General features: G+C 34.0%; 1 protein-coding gene across 1 annotated transcript; it reads left to right on the top strand.

Annotated features, from left to right (window-relative positions):
- The first annotated feature begins 149 nt into the window (after positions 1 to 149).
- On the top strand, positions 150 to 17,940 carry LOC129918712 (uncharacterized). Its single transcript, XM_055999415.1, has 16 exons — positions 150 to 392; positions 470 to 522; positions 579 to 830; positions 13,404 to 13,481; positions 13,990 to 14,075; positions 14,134 to 14,235; positions 14,299 to 14,465; positions 14,533 to 14,638; positions 14,915 to 15,155; positions 15,211 to 16,252; positions 16,312 to 16,422; positions 16,899 to 16,974; positions 17,033 to 17,201; positions 17,275 to 17,335; positions 17,398 to 17,672; positions 17,734 to 17,940. The coding sequence occupies exons 1-16, from the start codon at positions 236 to 238 to the stop codon at positions 17,869 to 17,871; spliced, it is 3,114 nt and encodes a 1,037-aa protein (XP_055855390.1). The 5' UTR covers positions 150 to 235; the 3' UTR covers positions 17,872 to 17,940.
- The last annotated feature ends 473 nt before the right edge of the window (positions 17,941 to 18,413 follow it).

Genomic DNA, 18,413 nt, shown 5'->3' with positions numbered 1-18,413 from the left:
ACGAAAACTTGAGAATGTTCATAGGTCCAAAATTGTAAACCGCTACGCCAAAAATCAGAACTTCTGTATTTGATACACTGTCTTTTCCTTTACCGAATGAACTAAGCTACTATAAAATAATTATTTTAAATATTTAAATAATTTATTTGTCTTTCTGAAATAATTTTATTTTTAGAAATCAAACGGAAGCATATTTTTTAAATATCCTCTGAATAATTTAGAATTATTTATCAAAATGCCAAAAAAGAAATCGAAACCGAAAGATTCAAAGAAAACTAATGCACCTGAAACAACCGAATATCAGTTGATAACCCTTGAGGAAAATCACGCTTATCAGATTAAACATGAAAATCTGATACAACGCGTTTGGAAAAGTGCACTTTTATTTGAGGGTTTGTAAATACCTACACCTACATACTATTATATCTCAATTGTTTTAATGGGTTATATTTCATAATAAATACCTTAGATGTAGAGCTAGCAGTCAAAGAAAAAGCCAACATTGAGAATAACATTAAAGAGGTCAGTGAAAAACGAATATAAAGCATTTGTGAACATAAATTTTTAAAAATTTAAAGTGGAAAACATATCTTAAATGTGACAAAATTCCAAAACCATTCGAACCACAAAAGATTCGGAATTTCTTCGATAAATCTCTTCATTATGAAATAGAAGATATTCAAAATACGATCAATTGGATGTTGGATATTGATGAACGTAGTATTTTGAATCAAGACATTGAGTCAATAAATAAGACAAAGACAAACTTAAAATTAGATAGATCCGATTTTGGTCAGCAATATGATATTCGAATATGTGATACTATGGAGGTGAGAGATATTTAAAAAAAATTATTATGTTAAGTGTTTCCAAAATTCTTGGGTTAATCAGTTTAAATAAGGGTGGTTGCAATTTTGTCCGACCTTTTAGCGTTTTCGAGTTTTTACTATAAATTTTACAAATCGTGAAAGTTTTCTTCTAATAAATAACAAAAGCTTTATAAAAAGTATTTTTATTTTGCTTTAATTGACCACCCTGATATTGGCATATACAGGGTGTCCCACAGTCAGCGCCCCAAGTGAAAAACCATGGATTCCTGATGTCATTTTAAGTCGGAAAACTTAAGGGGTAATTTTTTATATAGTTTTGGTCCCGTTTTCGAGTTATGACGGTTTTTATGATTTTTGAATCTTTCGAATCAGTCGTAGTTTGGCAAAGATTAATGTCGTTTTCTTTCACTCTATTAAGGAGTACTCTAAATTTTTACTCCTTTTTCTGGAGTGAAAGAACATAATGAGAGTAATTTTTTTTTTTAATTGTGTGTGTGACAAGGCAAAAATGGATAATTTCCATTAAAAAAATAGTGATAACAGGCCTAAGGAAAAATTGTATGAATTGAAAAAAAAAATGTAATATTAATAACATATGAAGCATAATAAACGTTCGTTGATAAGTCTGCTTCTACACGAAGACGCAAGGCGCAGAAATTATCTTTAAATTTCCTTTTGATTTTCGTTTCGGTGCGTCGCGCGCTTCTACACGTAGTATTTTTTTGAAGACGCAAATTTGACAGCTATTTTCATTGGTTATATTTTGTTCTTGTTTTCGTATGATGACTTCTACAGGAAGACGTAGATGCACAAGATGCACATAAGAACAAGGGAGAGAGAAAGATCGATTCTCTTTTAGACCGAGAGCCGACAGCATATTTTGGCAGTTTTGATATAACCGAAATTCGAGTGTGCACATATCTAGATATGCACCACAGTATGTCAACGGAACAAGTCTGGCAGTGATCTTTTTCAGCTTTCCCTTGCCAGACGCATCCAAAGTGCAGCAAAAAATCAATTTTTGGCGTTTTGGTATAACCGAATAAATGATACACCAAAAAATCATAAAAAATCCCCTGATTTCGAATCTGTGGGTACCGCAAGTTTCTTTTTCAGCTTTCCCCCCGCCAGACCGCTTTAAAGCATTTTTAAGTGCATTTTTCTTATAAAAAACCTATTTACTTATTTTCTGTTAGGTATAACCGTATGATGGTAACAAATTAATATTCTATGTCTATTCCAGGTCTAGAAAATATAATTTTTAGCCAGCTATTTTTCAGCCTTCCCTCTGCCAGACGCATCCAAAGTGCAGTCAAAAATCAACTTTTGGCGTTTTTCTAGGTATTACCCCAATAAATGATACACCAAAAAATCATAAAAAATCCCCTGATTTCAAAAATGTGGGTACCGCAAGTTTCTTTTTCAGCTTTCCCCCCGCCAGACCGCTTTAAAGCATTTTTAAGTGCATTTTTCTTATAAAAACCTTGATTACTTATTTTCTGTTAGGTATAACCGTATGATGGTAACAAATTAATATTCTATGTCTATTCCAGGTCTAGGAAATAAAATTTTTAGCCAGCTATTTTTCAGTCTTCCCTCTGCCAGACGCATCCAAAGTGCAGTCAAAAATCAACTTTTGGCGTTTTACTAGGTATTACCCCAATAAATGATACACCAAAAAATCATAAAAAATCCCCTGTTTTCAAAAATGTGGGTATCAGAAGTTTTTTTTTAGCTTTCGCCCCGCCAGACCGCTTTGAAGCATTTTGAAATGCATTTTTCTAATTAAAAACCTAATAGCTTATTTTCTGTTGGGTATAACCGTATGATGGTAACAAATTAAAATTCTATGTCTATTCCTGGTTTAGAAAATATAAGTTTAAGCCAGATATTTTTCAGCCTTCCCTCTGCCAGACGCCCTTAAAGGTTTCCCAAATAGGTTTTTCCATAGAAAAAACACCTAGTTTCTGTTTTTTTCTTATAAAATTGAAATAATATTTTTTTGTTTAGAGTAACCATATGATGGCCAAATATTAACTTTCTCTGCCTTTTACTGATTTAGAAAATGTAAGTTTAAGCCAGTTTTGTTTCAGCCTACCCTCTGACATTTCGGATTTTTTCCCAGACCCTCATGCCCCATATAGCAAAATCTAACTTTCCCGTACTATTGAAATACCTTTTCGGGCGTCTGGCAGAGGGTAGGCTGAAACAAAACTGGCTTAAACTTACATTTTCTAAATCAGTAAAAGGCAGAGAAAGTTAATATTTGGCCATCATATGGTTACTCTAAACAAAAAAATATTATTTCAATTTTATAAGAAAAAAACAGAAACTAGGTGTTTTTTCTATGGAAAAACCTATTTGGGAAACCTTTAAGGGCGTCTGGCAGAGGGAAGGCTGAAAAATATCTGGCTTAAACTTATATTTTCTAAACCAGGAATAGACATAGAATTTTAATTTGTTACCATCATACGGTTATACCCAACAGAAAATAAGCTATTAGGTTTTTAATTAGAAAAATGCATTTCAAAATGCTTCAAAGCGGTCTGGCGGGGCGAAAGCTAAAAAAAAACTTCTGATACCCACATTTTTGAAAACAGGGGATTTTTTATGATTTTTTGGTGTATCATTTATTGGGGTAATACCTAGTAAAACGCCAAAAGTTGATTTTTGACTGCACTTTGGATGCGTCTGGCAGAGGGAAGACTGAAAAATAGCTGGCTAAAAATTTTATTTCCTAGACCTGGAATAGACATAGAATATTAATTTGTTACCATCATACGGTTATACCTAACAGAAAATAAGTAATCAAGGTTTTTATAAGAAAAATGCACTTAAAAATGCTTTAAAGCGGTCTGGCGGGGGGAAAGCTGAAAAAGAAACTTGCGGTACCCACATTTTTTAAATCAGAGGATTTTTTATGATTTTTTGGTGTATCATTTATTGGGGTAATACCTAGTAAAACGCCAAAAGTTGATTTTTGACTGCACTTTGGATGCGTCTGGCAGAGGGAAGACTGAAAAATAGCTGGCTAAAAATTATATTTTCTAGACCTGGAATAGACATAGAATATTAATTTGTTACCATCATACGGTTTTACCTAACAGAAAATAAGTAATCAAGGTTTTTATAAGAAAAATGCACTTAAAAATGCTTTAAAGCGGTCTGGCGGGGGGAAAGCTGAAAAAGAAACTTGCGGTACCCACATTTTTGAAATCAGGGGATTTTTTATGATTTTTTGGTGTATCATTTATTGGGGTAATACCTAGTAAAACGCCAAAAGTTGATTTTTGACTGCACTTTGGATGCGTCTGGCAGAGGGAAGACTGAAAAATAGCTGGCTAAAAATTTTATTTCCTAGACCTGGAATAGACATAGAATATTAATTTGTTACCATCATACGGTTATACCTAACAGAAAATAAGTAATCAAGGTTTTTATAAGAAAAATGCACTTAAAAATGCTTTAAAGCGGTCTGGCGGGGGGAAAGCTGAAAAAGAAACTTGCGGTACCCACATTTTTTAAATCAGGGGATTTTTTATGATTTTTTGGTGTATCATTTATTGGGATAATACATAGTAAAACGCCAAAAGTTGATTTTTGACTGCACTTTGGATGCGTCTGGCAGAGGGAAGGCTGAAAAATAGCTGGCTAAAAATTATATTTTCTAGACCTGGAATACACATAGAATATTAATTTGTTACCATCATACGGTTATACCTAACAGAAAATAAGTAACTAGGTTTTTTATAAGAAAAATGCACTTAAAAATGCTTTAAAGCGGTCTGGCGGGGGGAAAGCTTAAAAAGAAACTTGCTGTACCCACAGATTCGAAATCAGGGGATTTTTTATGATTTTTTGGTGTATCATTTATTCGGTTATACCAAAACGCCAAAAATTGATTTTTTGCTGCACTTTGGATGCGTCTGGCAAGGGAAAGCTGAAAAAGATCACTGCCAGACTTGTTCCGTTGACATACTGTGGTGCATATCTAGATATGTGCACACTCGAATTTCGGTTATATCAAAACTGCCAAAATATGCTGCCGGCTCTTAGACTATTTTGCTCTTATGTGCATCTTGTGCGTCTAGGTCTACGTCTTCGTGTAGAAGCAGACTATGTATTTTAATTCTAAAAAAAAAACATCAAAATGTACAAAAACAAAAAAAAAAACTCCTGTGGGGTCTATGTGCAACGAAAACTTTTGAATAAATTAAAATTCAAAACACGCAAATGATACACAACCGACGAAGAAGACTGCGAGACCGACGAAATAAAATAAAGCAGAGCAGCAAAAAAAAGAATTGAATTGAATTGATTTTATTGAGACTTTTTTTTAAGATTTTACAAAGTGATTACAATTCAAAGATAATTATTGCTTAACTAAGTTATGTTGTCGCGGCTATCAAGTATTGCCTGCACTATCTAGTTACAAAGAATGCCTCTTGGCTGTCAATTGAAAACTGAATCTGCTCATGCTCAGGAGCAGTTGTAGTAGAATGTGACGTGTGACGTTTGGTCGCATATATACATATATACATAAATACAAAATACTTAAAACTATAGAACTAAAATGAGTATACACAGTATACGTCAAATACAAGTTCTCCAGGTACGAATACTAGTACAGGAAAGTTAGTAAAAAAACAGGCATATTGTGGAACGAAATACAGGAAGGCTGAATTTTTCAAATCTGAAAGAGGGGTATTAGAAAAGCTTAAGTCCTGGTTTTCGGGACGCCAACCCTCTGGCGAAATCCGCCATTTTGAAAAACGCGAATCTCTCTATATCTCCAAAACTATTAGTCTTAGAGAAATGGTTATCAGACCAAAGTTCTTGGAAATTTAATTATCTTTTTCTTTGTGATACATTATTTTTCTAAGCGGGCAATAGTTTTGAGGTTATGTTGTTTTAATTTTTTTTTCGTTTTTTTTTTTAAGTTTTTATCATTCCCGGTAACAGTTACATAATTTTTTAAAGCGTAAAAGTTACAGACCATCAAATTTCCAATATTTTGGTATATTTTTGAAAGTCATGCGATGTATGAGTCGAAAGCTATTGATCTTAAAACTATAGTTTTAGTACGGGAAAGTTAGTAAAAAAAAAAGGCACTTTGTGGAACGAAATATAGGAAGGCTGACTTTTTCAAATCTGAAAGAAGGGTATTAGAAAAGCTTAAGTCCTGGTTTTCGGAACACCAACCCCCTGGCGAAATCAGCCATTTTGAAAAAACGGGAATTGGTCTATATCTACCAAACTATTGGCTTGACCGAATAAGTTACTTAACCAAAGTTGTAGGTAATATAAATATATTTTCTTGTGCACTCACTGTTTTTCTGCGATGACAACAATTTTGAGGTTATGTCGTTTTATTTTTTAAATATTCGGTTTTTTTAATTTTTATCAGTCTCTATGATAATTAAATAATTTTTTAGCATCATAAAAGTTGAATGTTTGACGTATAACAAAATATTTATACCACAATATTTTAAGTTTTACCATTATTTTTTATTTTTTTAATATTAAATTAATATATAGAGGAAATTGCCCTACCCACCTTATTAATGGGAAACACACTCCCACCCATATCATATTTTTCTTGTTTTTACATAACGTACACGATTTCGCCTTCTTTTCATACCTTATGCAAAAACATATTAGTATATTGTTTGAAGATATTGAGAAGGATTACTCTTTAAAGTTCGGTATCTTTGGTTTGAAAAGTCATATAATCTCCAAAAGTATACCAAATTAATGGAAATTTGATGCTCTACAACTTTTACGATGATAAAAAATTATGTAACTATCATATAGACTGAGAAAAATTGAAAAAACCGAAAAAAATAAAAAATAAAACGACATAACCTCAAAAGTGTTGTCTTCGCAGGAAAACTGTGAATGCACAAGAAAAGATATTTATATTACCTACAACTTTGGTTAAGTAACTTATTCGGTCAGGCCAATAGTTTTGTAGATATAGACCGATTCGCGTTTTTCCAGATGGCGGATTTCGCCAGGGGGTTGGTGTCCCGAAAACCAGGACTTAAGCTTTTCTAATACCCTTCTTTCAGATTTGAAAAAATCAGCCGTCCTGTATTTCGTTCCACGAAAAAGTCTATCTTTCCTGTACTATACGCCAGAGTATGATATTTTCATTTTTGGATGGATTGTTTTGTTTTGTTTGTTTTTTTTTTTTTTTTTTTTTTGCGAATACCTATGAGGTAGTTTTGTTTTGATATATAAAATTGTATCAAAGACTTTAAGATTATTGAATCTGTACATTTAAAGTGTAATTTACAGTATAAAATATTATAATTTATATTGAATTATAAATTTATATTTAAATATTTTTGAGAATATAATCGATAGTATTGTAAGTTCTTGTTGAATTTTTTTTTTAGTTATTTTGAGATCAATTATTAATGATTAGAAAAGATGTAATCTTATCCGTTTTGGCAATTAAACATAAGTATAAAATAATCTAAAAAAGCACGAAAATACAATATTGTTAGTATAGAATAAAAGAATAATAAATAAATAAAGAGTAAGTTCTGTCCAACTTTTGATGTGAAGAAAAAAACAAATATATGTGATAAGAAAACGGTAATTACAAGCTGGTGCGTCGCAGGCCCACCTGCCGGTGCAATATGGCTGTAAGAGAACATAGTTCAGCCACGATTTTGACCTGATACGGTCTTAGAATAAAAAGGCAAAGCTGATACGACGGATGTTGAGTCCAGATCCATTGAGGACATGTCAGCCACCGTTAAATACCTCTCCGAGTCCCAAGGGGCATCAGACTGAGTGGAGACGATTTCCTTGACGAGGTCATTATTTGAGAAACTTAGCTTTGAGATCGTGTTTTTCAATGCAATCATGACATATCTCATAAACGGAATGGTGTTGGTGTCGTTATATATATAGTCGTTGGAGTAGCGTTTGTGGTGACTTTGAAAATTTTTTCCCGCACACCATCGTAGTATTTTCCTTTCAAATCTTTCGATTTCTAGGGCAACTGAGGGAGAGATGACAAACCATACTGGGAAGGCATACGTTATTATGGGTCGAATCAAGGTTTTGTAAAATAGCATTTTAGAACTTTTACTAAGTGACTTATGTCTTAGAAAAGGAGTTAGTGCGTTCGAGACTTTACGAGCTTTACAGAGTGTTGCTCTGGCATGTGAATTAAATTTTAAAAGTTTGCTGAAGTTAACCCCAAGGTATTTTATACTGTTGCTAGTTTTAAGGCTATGGCCATTGATTCTAAGTAGGATATTTTTACTTTCCAGTACCGTGCTAGCAGGCCCTTTCCCGCTCGCGTTTCTAAAACAAATCATTTCTGATTTAGGAATATTGATAGAAATACCCCAAGTTTTATAGTACTCATTAATAATGTTGAGATGTTTTTGAAGGACGTGAGCGGCTGTAAAAGGAGAACTGCTACTGGAGTATGCAATGGTGTCATCTGCATATAGAAGACTGGTGGAATGATGGTTAGATTCTGAAAGTGTGTGCGGAAAATCATGTAAAAATAGGTTGTAGAGGTGAGGGCCCAAAATTGACCCTTGCGGTACCCCCCTATCACTTGCGCAAGTATTGGACTTAGTGCCTTGTATTTGTATAAAAAATTGCCTATCCTGGAGAAAGCTTTCAAGAAGATGGACTATGTGGATCGGGAAGTTCAAGTTAGAGATCTTAGAGAGAAGACCGATTCTCCATACACTGTCGAACGCTTTTTCCAGGTCGAGAGAGCAGGCGACCGTGCAATGTTTTTGTCTTAGTTTAAGTGTTACATCATTGTGTAATTTTAAAAGAGCTTGAACAGTGGAATGTCCACTACGAAAACCGAATTGGTAGTCCGTGAGTGGTTCGATAGGGTTTTCTACAGGAGACTCCAAGTTCTTGAGAATTATTCTTTCCAAGATCTTGCCTGTGTTAGAAAGAAGAGATATGGGTCGGAAGTTGTTGATTTCGAAGACATTTTTTTTCTTTTGAATAGGCAAGATCTTAGCAATTTTCCAGGAGGTAGGGAAAAATCCATTATTTATACAGTTGTTTATTATGATAGTGAGAAATTCCACGGCAAAGGGAGAAATTTTTTTTAAGGCGAAATTTGAAATCTCGTCAGGGCCAGTCGACTTTTTAGGCTTAATTTGTTTGATAATACACGATATCTCATCCACATCCGTGAAAATATGTGTCTCAGAGGGGTGTATGGAAGTGTTCACTTCATTGAAAATAAAGATTCTTTCGGGCTTGGATCTTCTGATGTTATTGACAGTCTCTATCGCCTCCTGCGTTACACTGGGATTGTGTGAAGGGGTACATTCCGTGTATATGGTTTTGAAATGATCTTCAAACGCCACAGCAATACTACTTTCATTATTGAGTTGGGTGTTGTTAACTATTATTTTCTCGCACGAAAAGGCTTTTTTTTTGCCAACTAGCCTGAAAAATTCCTTGAAGGCCTGGGGACCTGGTTTAATTTTCCCTAAACTATTGCTGAGTTGCTTATTAAGCCACAGCGAAATTTTTTCTTGAATTATTTTGTTAAGAAGAGATATTCTGTTAGATAAGTCTTTATATTGTGGGCAAGTTCTATTGAAATTGTTATGATAAATATGCTTGAGTCGCCTTTGCCAAGAATGCTTGTTTTTGAAGAGTGTTTCTATATCATGGGGTAAATTATTATACTTTTTGGAGGAGACTGAAATGCTAGTCGAGTGATCATCGAGACAACTGAGAAGAGTCTGATTGAAGGAAGAAATAAAATCTTCAATGTCCTCGTTGGAGAGACAACGGGAAACAGGTGGAAAATTCCTTTGAAGTCCGGAGTCTAACGATTCTCTAAAGGAACCCCAATCAGTATTTTTAAAAGATTTCCCGCTTGGGGTAAACAGGATTGGAATATCCAGATCAATCAGGGATAAATCCAGGAGTACAGGAAAGTGCTCAGTAAAAGAATGTAGTGTAGAAATTTCAAAGTTCTTGTTTACCGGGTTTATTAGCTGATTGGAAATCAAAAAATGATCTAGGTATGAGGAGCTCCTATGAAACGTAGGCGTAGGAGAAGAAAAAAGACCTAGAGAAGGATTAGATATCCTAAGCCACTCCGCAAGTGTTTTACCGTTAACATTAGTTATCGAGTCCCCCCAATCTGGACTCCTAGCATTTAAGTCACCCCCCAAAATTGCCCCATCAAAGTTGTTTGATAGGGAGTCAATTTTGTTTAATTCGTCTAAGAGAGATGAGACGGAGCAGTTTGACGGGAAATACATAGAACCAACAAGAATTTTTTTGATTACATTATTTCTGCGCATATTAAGACAGAGAAAAAGACACGGATACAAAAACTGAAAAGTATTGACGTTAACATGTTCATATTGCATATTGTTTTTAATAATTACTGCGACTCCTTGATGTTTGTCAGCTCTGAGCGTATTATATGAATCTAAAAAAACTTTGTGTTTTTGATTTAAATGCGTCTCTTGAATAAACGCAATAGAAATATTGTTAGCCAGAAGAATTTTTAGTAATTCGATTCTTCTGGCATGTGAAATCAAGGACGTAATGTTAAAGGTGAGTATTTTTAGATTCATGGCGTCGAAGAAACGAGAAGTTGATTGACCAACTCCAGATAAGCGAGTTTCTTATTCACAATAGAAGTGAATTTAGAAATATTTGACATGAAGTCTTCGATTTTTTTAACTAATGTTCCCATATCAACCCCAAATAGATCGTTAGAAAGATCCATAAATTCATGGATAACATTGTTACTACGTGGACAAGATTCGGAGGGAGTGCTCCTAGAGTTGGTCGTTTTGGGTACTGCTTTAATAGGAACTGATTTCACTAGATGACTAGCATACGAGACACCAGGCAAGCAATCACTATTAGTGATTTCTTTGCCAATCAAGGGAGTTTTGGTTCTTTTTTGTTGAGCATCCAGCAATGCTTTTGCCTTTTTAGCCTTGAAATCTTTGTAGGCTTTACAGCCCCTGAAGTTGGCAGGGTGATCATCACCACAGTTCACACATTTAGCTTTGCTTTCAGTAGATTTTATTTTCATACATGCTCCTGGCTCATGTGTGTCAGTGCATTTAACGCATTTATATCTGTTCGCGCAGTTTTTAGCCAAATGGCCAAATTGTTGACAGCGTCTGCATTGAAGAGGGCCATTATTGCCTCTGGGTTTCTCCCAGGACACCTTAGTGTTAAAGATATATTTGATTGAATTAACTGCACTGGCACCCGAGCCAGGGAGCAGTCGAACTAAGAAAAGGTTATAATCCAGACATAACTGTTTGGATCGAATAGTTTCAAATTTTGTGACCCTGTCTACACAAGGAGCTCGAATCTTGAGCTCTTGTAGGATCTCATCTACCGAATAATCAGACGTTAGCCCTCTCAAGATTAGATTGGTTGTCTTTTCTTCTTTGCAAGTGAATGAGTATGCTTGAACGTCCTCATTGGATCTCATCAACAATAGAAGCTCGCGGTGTAACGCGGGGTTATCTACGTAAAGCCGGCAGGTAGACCCGCGGTACACCAGCTTGTAATTAAATATTACTGTTTTATCTTTGGTTATATCTTGAATTAATTTACGCATATCAACGTCTACTGTAATAATTGGAGGACAGAACTTACCTCTGAGCAGTTTTTCATTAGTGGAGTTAGTGGTGTTCGGGTCCCCCGTCGCAGCATCGGCATCAGCAGGAACAGTCCCGGGAACAGTATCATTTATTGTAGGCTGCTGTGGAACAATCTCCAACCTTCGATTTTTCGGTGCCTTGACGTTAATCTTTAAATCTTTTAGTAGAGCAAACTGATTTTGATTTAGATTTTCGGCGACCGTCTGTTTTGTTGCCTCGTTTTTTTGTGAATGTGCAAGTGCATATTGTCTTTTTCTAGGTATTATCCAACCATTAGAGTCTCCTGTCGCCGACGTAGCTTTATCTTTATCATTTACCCAGAGGCGCTCCTCGTCGTTGTCATAGACGTCCATCTCTTGAGAAGTATCAAGATTTTCGTCAATTTGTTGGCTCCAGGATGGAGTCTTGTTACTGGATGCAGGTGGTGTGGATTGCGGAGGCTTGGGAAATGTCGTTGTTTGCAGTGGCGACGAGAATTGAGGTGGCAAGGGTTGCAGCGATTCACTTGGTGGAGGCGTGGCAGCGTGGTTCGGTGTTAAAAGCATTTGCGCACCCGAAATCGATTTGGTGGAGATTGTGGCATCATTAGCGTATGTGGCGTTGGTGGCGGGAGTGGTGGACATGGTGTCGGTGGCGGCAGCATCGGAGTTGTTGGTGGGCATCGTGTCAGTGGCGGTGGCATTGGAGTTGGCGATGTAGGTTTGCAGATTTAGCAGCTGGTGAGCAGCTTCAAGCTTTTGACGGTGGTTTTTAATAATCTTACTCGTTGTAGCAGCGGTGGCGTCTGTTGGCAGCGATTTCCCCCTTGAGTAGGGTGCATTAACAATCGGCTTCATTTTTAATATGGAAAGAAAAAAAAACTTCCAGAATTTTCCCTCTTTTTTTTTTTTTTTTAGTAGATCAGAAGATGGCGTCTTATCACGTTGGCGGTCAAAACGGAAGTCGCAAAAAAAAGAACAAGATCAAAGACAAACGTCAAAAAGAGTCACAAATTTTTTTTACCGGGGACTCACGGTAGAAAATCTTCCTTCCCTTTTTTTCGAACTTTATTTCTCCCTTGCTCTTATGTGCGTCTTGCGCTTTGCGTCTTCGTGTAGAAGCGTACTTAGGTTTACTTGTGGTATATTTTTCATCACGCTTCTGATCGGGTTTTTTAGCCTAATTGACACACACCCTTAGTTTGATAATTGTAAAATAAAAATATCCCATCAACGCAGAAAAAAATGGGATTTTTTTGTTATATGGCACAGGATTTTTTTTGTTATTGACGAAGAACACTGGCTGAAAATTTTTTTTATTCGGTTTTCAATTTCATTTTGAAAAGGTGAAGAATTAACGAAAAAATGGAAGAAATATATCTGGCGGAATATAATACAATTGAAAACATATTCGTAATGGTTGTTTTTGTTAATAACAAAAGAGTTTGAAAAAAAAAACTTTTCGCATTTTTCACTTTTCAAACAAAATTTTAAAATGTCAAACGTCAAATTCATAAGTGTGTGTGCAAATCGGTGTAAATCTGACTAAAAATGTGGAGTAAATCCGGGGTACTCCGGAGTAATTTTTTTTTACACTTTTGTGGCGTCAAAGAACACAAAACCTTCAAAAGTGCAAAAATAAGTACTAAAAGGGTACTCTCATTGGAGTGAAAGAAAACGACATAAGCCAGTTAGGGGAAAAGAGAGCAAAAATCATAAAAACCGTCATAACTCGAAAACGGGACCAAAACTAGAAAATTACCTCTTAAGTTTTTCGACTTAAAATGACCTCAGGATGGTTTTATTTGGGACACCCTGTATAGACCAGATACAAGCCAAGTTTTGCCTTTTTCTCAGACGCTTCTCATTAAAAAAAAAAAAAAAATAGAAATGAGAAGCTACAGAGTATTAGAAAAAAAAACTAAACAGCCTTTTATTTTCAGCTTCTAAAAAGAATCCAAGAGTTCTTGGAAAGTCCAATCAAAAACATTCCAAAAGAAACACTGCTTGATATCGAAGGGGTTTGTAATTATTTTTGTTGTTTTAAATAACTAGAAATGTTAAGTTCTTGTGAAGTTTAACTTCCTTTTTGAAATATAATATCCCATACTGCGTCCTTGAGTCTGAAGGCCTTAATTTAAAATGATTAACATTAATGCAAATAAGATATGTACAATCTTTTTTTTGATGTAAAAACGGTCCAAAAGGAGTCGATTTTCCTTGCTTTAAATGTTATGTTTGAGTTTTTTGAGCGAATTTACAAAATTGAGATCTTCAGAATCAGATTAAATGGCGGAGCATCAGACAGTTCTTATATACTTAGAGTATGAACTACATATCTATACTATCTACCCTACTAACAATTTTGCTTCTATAATGCTTTACAGAAGCAACAATTGCATCTGTAAAGCTTTATATAACCAAAATAGTTTGTTGGGTAGTACCTAATGCAATTTTTTACTTGGTAAAAATATCAGCAATGCTTATACGCTGGAAAATCTTGATTTTTGTATAAACTTTATTTCACAGCTATACCAATCAGCCAAAAGTAAAATATGTTGTTATATCGATAATTTAACATATCGTGTTTTATACTCTGAAGCCGCTTATATGGAGTAAGTTTATTTTTAGATATTTTAGTAAAGAATTTTGTACCAATATAATTTTGATTAGATCAATTAATGTAATATCTGCAGAATATTTCTATCAAGGTCAACATTTTGACATACATCTTTGGACTTTTCAAAATGTACCAATTTATTTGGATCCTGAAGAGTATTTACCTTTTTCAAAATACTATTTTCTAAGCCCATTTAATTTTTTTTAAAAACATTTTAGAACAAAATCCATAACCATTCAACTGAAACAAATCAAGACCGAACTTATAATTCCTTTTTGTGTTTTGTCAGAAAATATGGTAATCAGGGGCTTATATTGTCATTTTGATTACTTGAGCTCACTTGCTAGGTACAATGAAATGCCAATTAAAGATGAAACCGTGATAAGTTAGTCCTTATTATATCCATTGAATTATTCAGGCTCCTTTTTTAAATTGCTTAATTTTTGATAAAGGTTTAAAAATAGCTTTGCAAAAAGAGTGGGCAGGTCAGAAAAAAATTCAAGCCGAAATTAAAGCAAATATGATTAAAGAGAGATCTGATTTTGAAGAAGCAATGCGGTTAGTTTGTCTTTGTAAAGGCTTGGCCACACCGCATGCTACCCGCATGCGGTAGCGGTGCGGGTAGCGGTAGTGGTAACGGTACTTGTATTTAAAAAAAAATTCCAAATCTGAATGTTGATGTGTCACTTTGGAATTTATTTCATACAAGTACCCGAACCGTGCCCGTACCGCTACCGCATACCTATCCGGTGTGGTCTTTCCTTAACTTGAGACACTGAATCTATCAAAAGAGTTGGAAAAATCAACTTTATGTTTATTCTTTTGTGTTTTAAGTTTAAAAGCTGAAGAAGAGGAGCTCAAAGCTAAGGAAGCCAAAAAGGATGATAAATCCAAAAAGGCACCAAAAAAGAAGGAAAACTCTGCGATTCCTAAGAAACTTCCCAAAGAACCCCCAATAATAACACCGGATTTGGTTCCAATTGTTCGGAAAGATTTTCTTGAGCACGACGCTCAAGAGTATGCAAACTCTATTATACTCTTTCATCCTAATAAACTGAATTTATCAAATGGGGAGGTATAATTAAAACAATAGTATTTATTCTTAAATTAATTAATTAATTATAATTAAGGTTAATTTGAGGCAATATCAAATTTTGGGTGGTGTTTATCATATCAATTCACTTACGAAACCAAATGTTGCAAACATTCCTAAGTTAATAATGACTTGGTACAAATCTGAGAAACACTTTGAAACCAAAAAAACTCAAGTCTATTCTGACGTTTCTAATGCTGATGACATTTCGAAATTTTTCGAAATAACATTCGAATTACCAGATTGTTTCTGTCATTCTAGTGAACCAATTGTATGTATTTTTGAAGAACATCAATCTCAAGTCAATGATAGTTTATATGAAACCGAAAAAGCTTTAAAAATCGGTTCACCTGTGATTATAAATGACTTTAATTTACACGATCTTTTTACAAAGCCTATGATGTACAATTTTCTTGAGAACTGTAACCCAAGAATAATTTCCACTTTTAAATTTCCTGAAGATTTTCATAACGAAGACGAAGACAAAAAATCCAAGTCAACATTGGGCCGTTCTAAAGAAAAGGCTGAAAATGAGGAAAAAAATAAAGAACATGAGTTGCAAAAGCAGTTCTTATCATTCGATATGCAACGCAATCCTGAAAGACTATTTCCTTTGTTTAAAAATGTACTTCCAGTCGTGATTCTTCCTATTGATGAAGATAAAGTAAATCGGGGAACACAACCATATGAATATTTTTCAGAGTTCATGTCGACTTTGGAATCGATCAAGGACTCGTACCGAAAGTCATCATTCAAAGATAAATTTGGTAATCCTGTCAAAATTTTGGCTGAAGAATATGAAAAAAATATAAGAAGACCAAGAATAACAACAAAACTCGTTGCATATGAAAAGGCTAAAGAAATAGAACCAACTAAAAGGGCAAGTTTACATATAAATGGACGTGATTCAGTTGGCAGCCGACAATCCTTAGAACATCGAACCTCATTAAAAAAGGAACAATTATCTGTAAAATCAAATGAACCTTTAAAAAATAAAACTAAAAAACCACAAAAAGTGAAAACTCCTGAAAGTATACCAGACCTAAAAGAAGACAGCCATTTAAGTCATTTGGAAACTGGTATTTAATTTATTCTTCAGAATTAAAGCATTTACTTTCATAAAATAGATTTTTTTTAGAGGAAAGGAGACATGAAGAACAATCTATTTCAAAATGGTCTACAACAAATATTCTGAAAACTGTATTCAACCCAAATGAAAAGAAAATAACAATTTGGACGGATCGTTTAGGTATGCTCAAAGAAATCATAACAATAACGATAAAATTGACCACTTTGCACAATCATACATTCAAGAAGTTGCTTTTTCGAAATCTTCTTCGAAACTGTGTGTCGCAGTTATTTTACCCGAGACTCAAACCATACTCGGATTTTTTCTTTCTCATTTTTTTGAATTTTGTATTCACTTATACAAAGGTATTTCAAAAATCTACTGTGTTTTGTTAGTCTACATACATTCTAAAGTAGATTTGTAAACTATCAGCGCAAGACTTTTTTCGAACTATGTACTTCGACTTCGAGTACAATTAAATAAAAAAATTCGGGAAAGATAAGAAAGAGAAAGAAAATAGTAAATGAGGAAATCGAAGATGAATCTCCGCATAAGAGACTTTTTGTTCGAAAATCATTTCAAATACCTACAAGTCAAGACCTTAAACGATTTTTTTTGGATTTTAAGTTCAAATAAATTAATTTTGTTCAATTTAGGAACATTTGGATTGGCATTCAATCGATATCAGCATTTTCCTTTTAAAAGCTGGTCACTTCAACGCAATGACGAAAAGTACATAATTTTCAACTATATACAAAAAATTCTAAGATAATGAGGTTCTGTTTTTCAGAGCAAATGAACTAGAGTTGAAAATCGAAAGTAAATATGCATTGTTCAGAATCTACATAACTGGGGATGGCTATAAAGCTTTAATCACAGATTTTTCGAAGACTCTAAAGAGTCGGAAGATTTTTTTGGACATTGATGAGCCCATAAGTGATTTAAGAATTTTTAAGAAGGTAAGGCGTTATTCCACTTTTGAATACTTCATCATACAGAAATATACTATTCTTTTTTGATATATTTTAACAGAAACTACAAGATACATTTTTGAACATTTTCTCTGAACCCGACACTGTCTGGTATGTAAATGGTAAGCTTCAAATTTGATCTTCATGTTAAGTATTTTGACCACAAAAAAAATAATAATTTTAGGAAATTTCTCTGAAAAGCATTTAGCTGCTGAACTACACACTTATGACTCTATAAGTTTAAATGTATCGAATATAAAATTTCATAGTTCCGATTGGAACAAATTATCAAAACGACGAACAATGGTCTTGAAACTTGGAGAGCTCAAGGAATTAGATCAAGATTTATGTTTGATTCAAATAACTCCAGAGGGTGTAATGTTTGTCGAAATTAATGAGGTTAAAACTGATATGGGAGTAACTGAATTGGAGTACGTATCCACTTGGCGAAATCTTGAAGTGAGAAGCAAACATATTAAAAAAAATATATATATATAATATACAAATATTAATTTTTCAGTGGTATGCAGATCTCAATCATTTGATTAAGTCAAATTTCGGTGACATAAGTGATTCTACATTTATGAATGAACATAAACAAATTATTTTATATTTACGAAATTTACTACATTCTATTAGGCTATTAAGCTTCTCATAGAAGTATACATAGATTAAAATAATGAGATATCTACAAAGCAAATAAAAAAAAATAGCTTTTTCAACCTAAGACCAAGAGCGAACACACATTTTGTGATTGCAAAATTAAAGTATCAAAGTATATGTAAAGTCCAAGCGGTGGACTGCCGAGTAACTTAGTTCATAAGGTTATTAGTTAAAAATTAAAATTTGTTTCAATAGATACCTAGATAAAATTGATACTGACTGAAAATGAAAAAAATAGGACTGCCACTTTTAAAATTAATTTTTCTAAACTTAGGGCCGGTTTGTTGACACTCGATTATGTTTTAATCAAGGATTTTTATATGGAATAATCCTTGGCCCTTAGAGTAATACCCTGAGCTAATTTCGCAAATGATTTAATTTTGAATGTCAAATCGTATAGAATATTATTTAATTTGACAGTTGAAATGAGATCATTTTCGCTCTGTTTTCACTAGAGCCCAAATGAGGTAATCGCTGTCCTCGTGGAGACATCCTAAAATGCCGCAGATATTTTTTGTATAAAAAAATACTTCATCT

The sequence above is a fragment of the Episyrphus balteatus genome, chromosome 4 (assembly GCF_945859705.1).
Source record: "Episyrphus balteatus chromosome 4, idEpiBalt1.1, whole genome shotgun sequence".
NCBI classification, from domain to species: Eukaryota; Metazoa; Arthropoda; class Insecta; order Diptera; family Syrphidae; genus Episyrphus; species Episyrphus balteatus.
Note: the sequence above shows the minus strand (reverse complement) of the source record. Positions and strands in the feature narration are given on the sequence as shown.

What these genes read in the sequence shown, in the direction of transcription:
- LOC129918712 (XM_055999415.1), top strand. Translation starts at nt 236, where the DNA reads ATGCCAAAAAAGAAATCGAAACCGAAAGATTCAAAGAAAACTAATGCA. An exon ending in GAATATGTGATACTATGGAG is followed by an intron (nt 831 to 13,403) that starts GTGAGAGATATT and finishes TTTTATTTTCAG; the next exon opens with CTTCTAAAAAGAATCCAAGA. An exon ending in CCACTTGGCGAAATCTTGAA is followed by an intron (nt 17,673 to 17,733) that starts GTGAGAAGCAAA and finishes TTAATTTTTCAG; the next exon opens with TGGTATGCAGATCTCAATCA.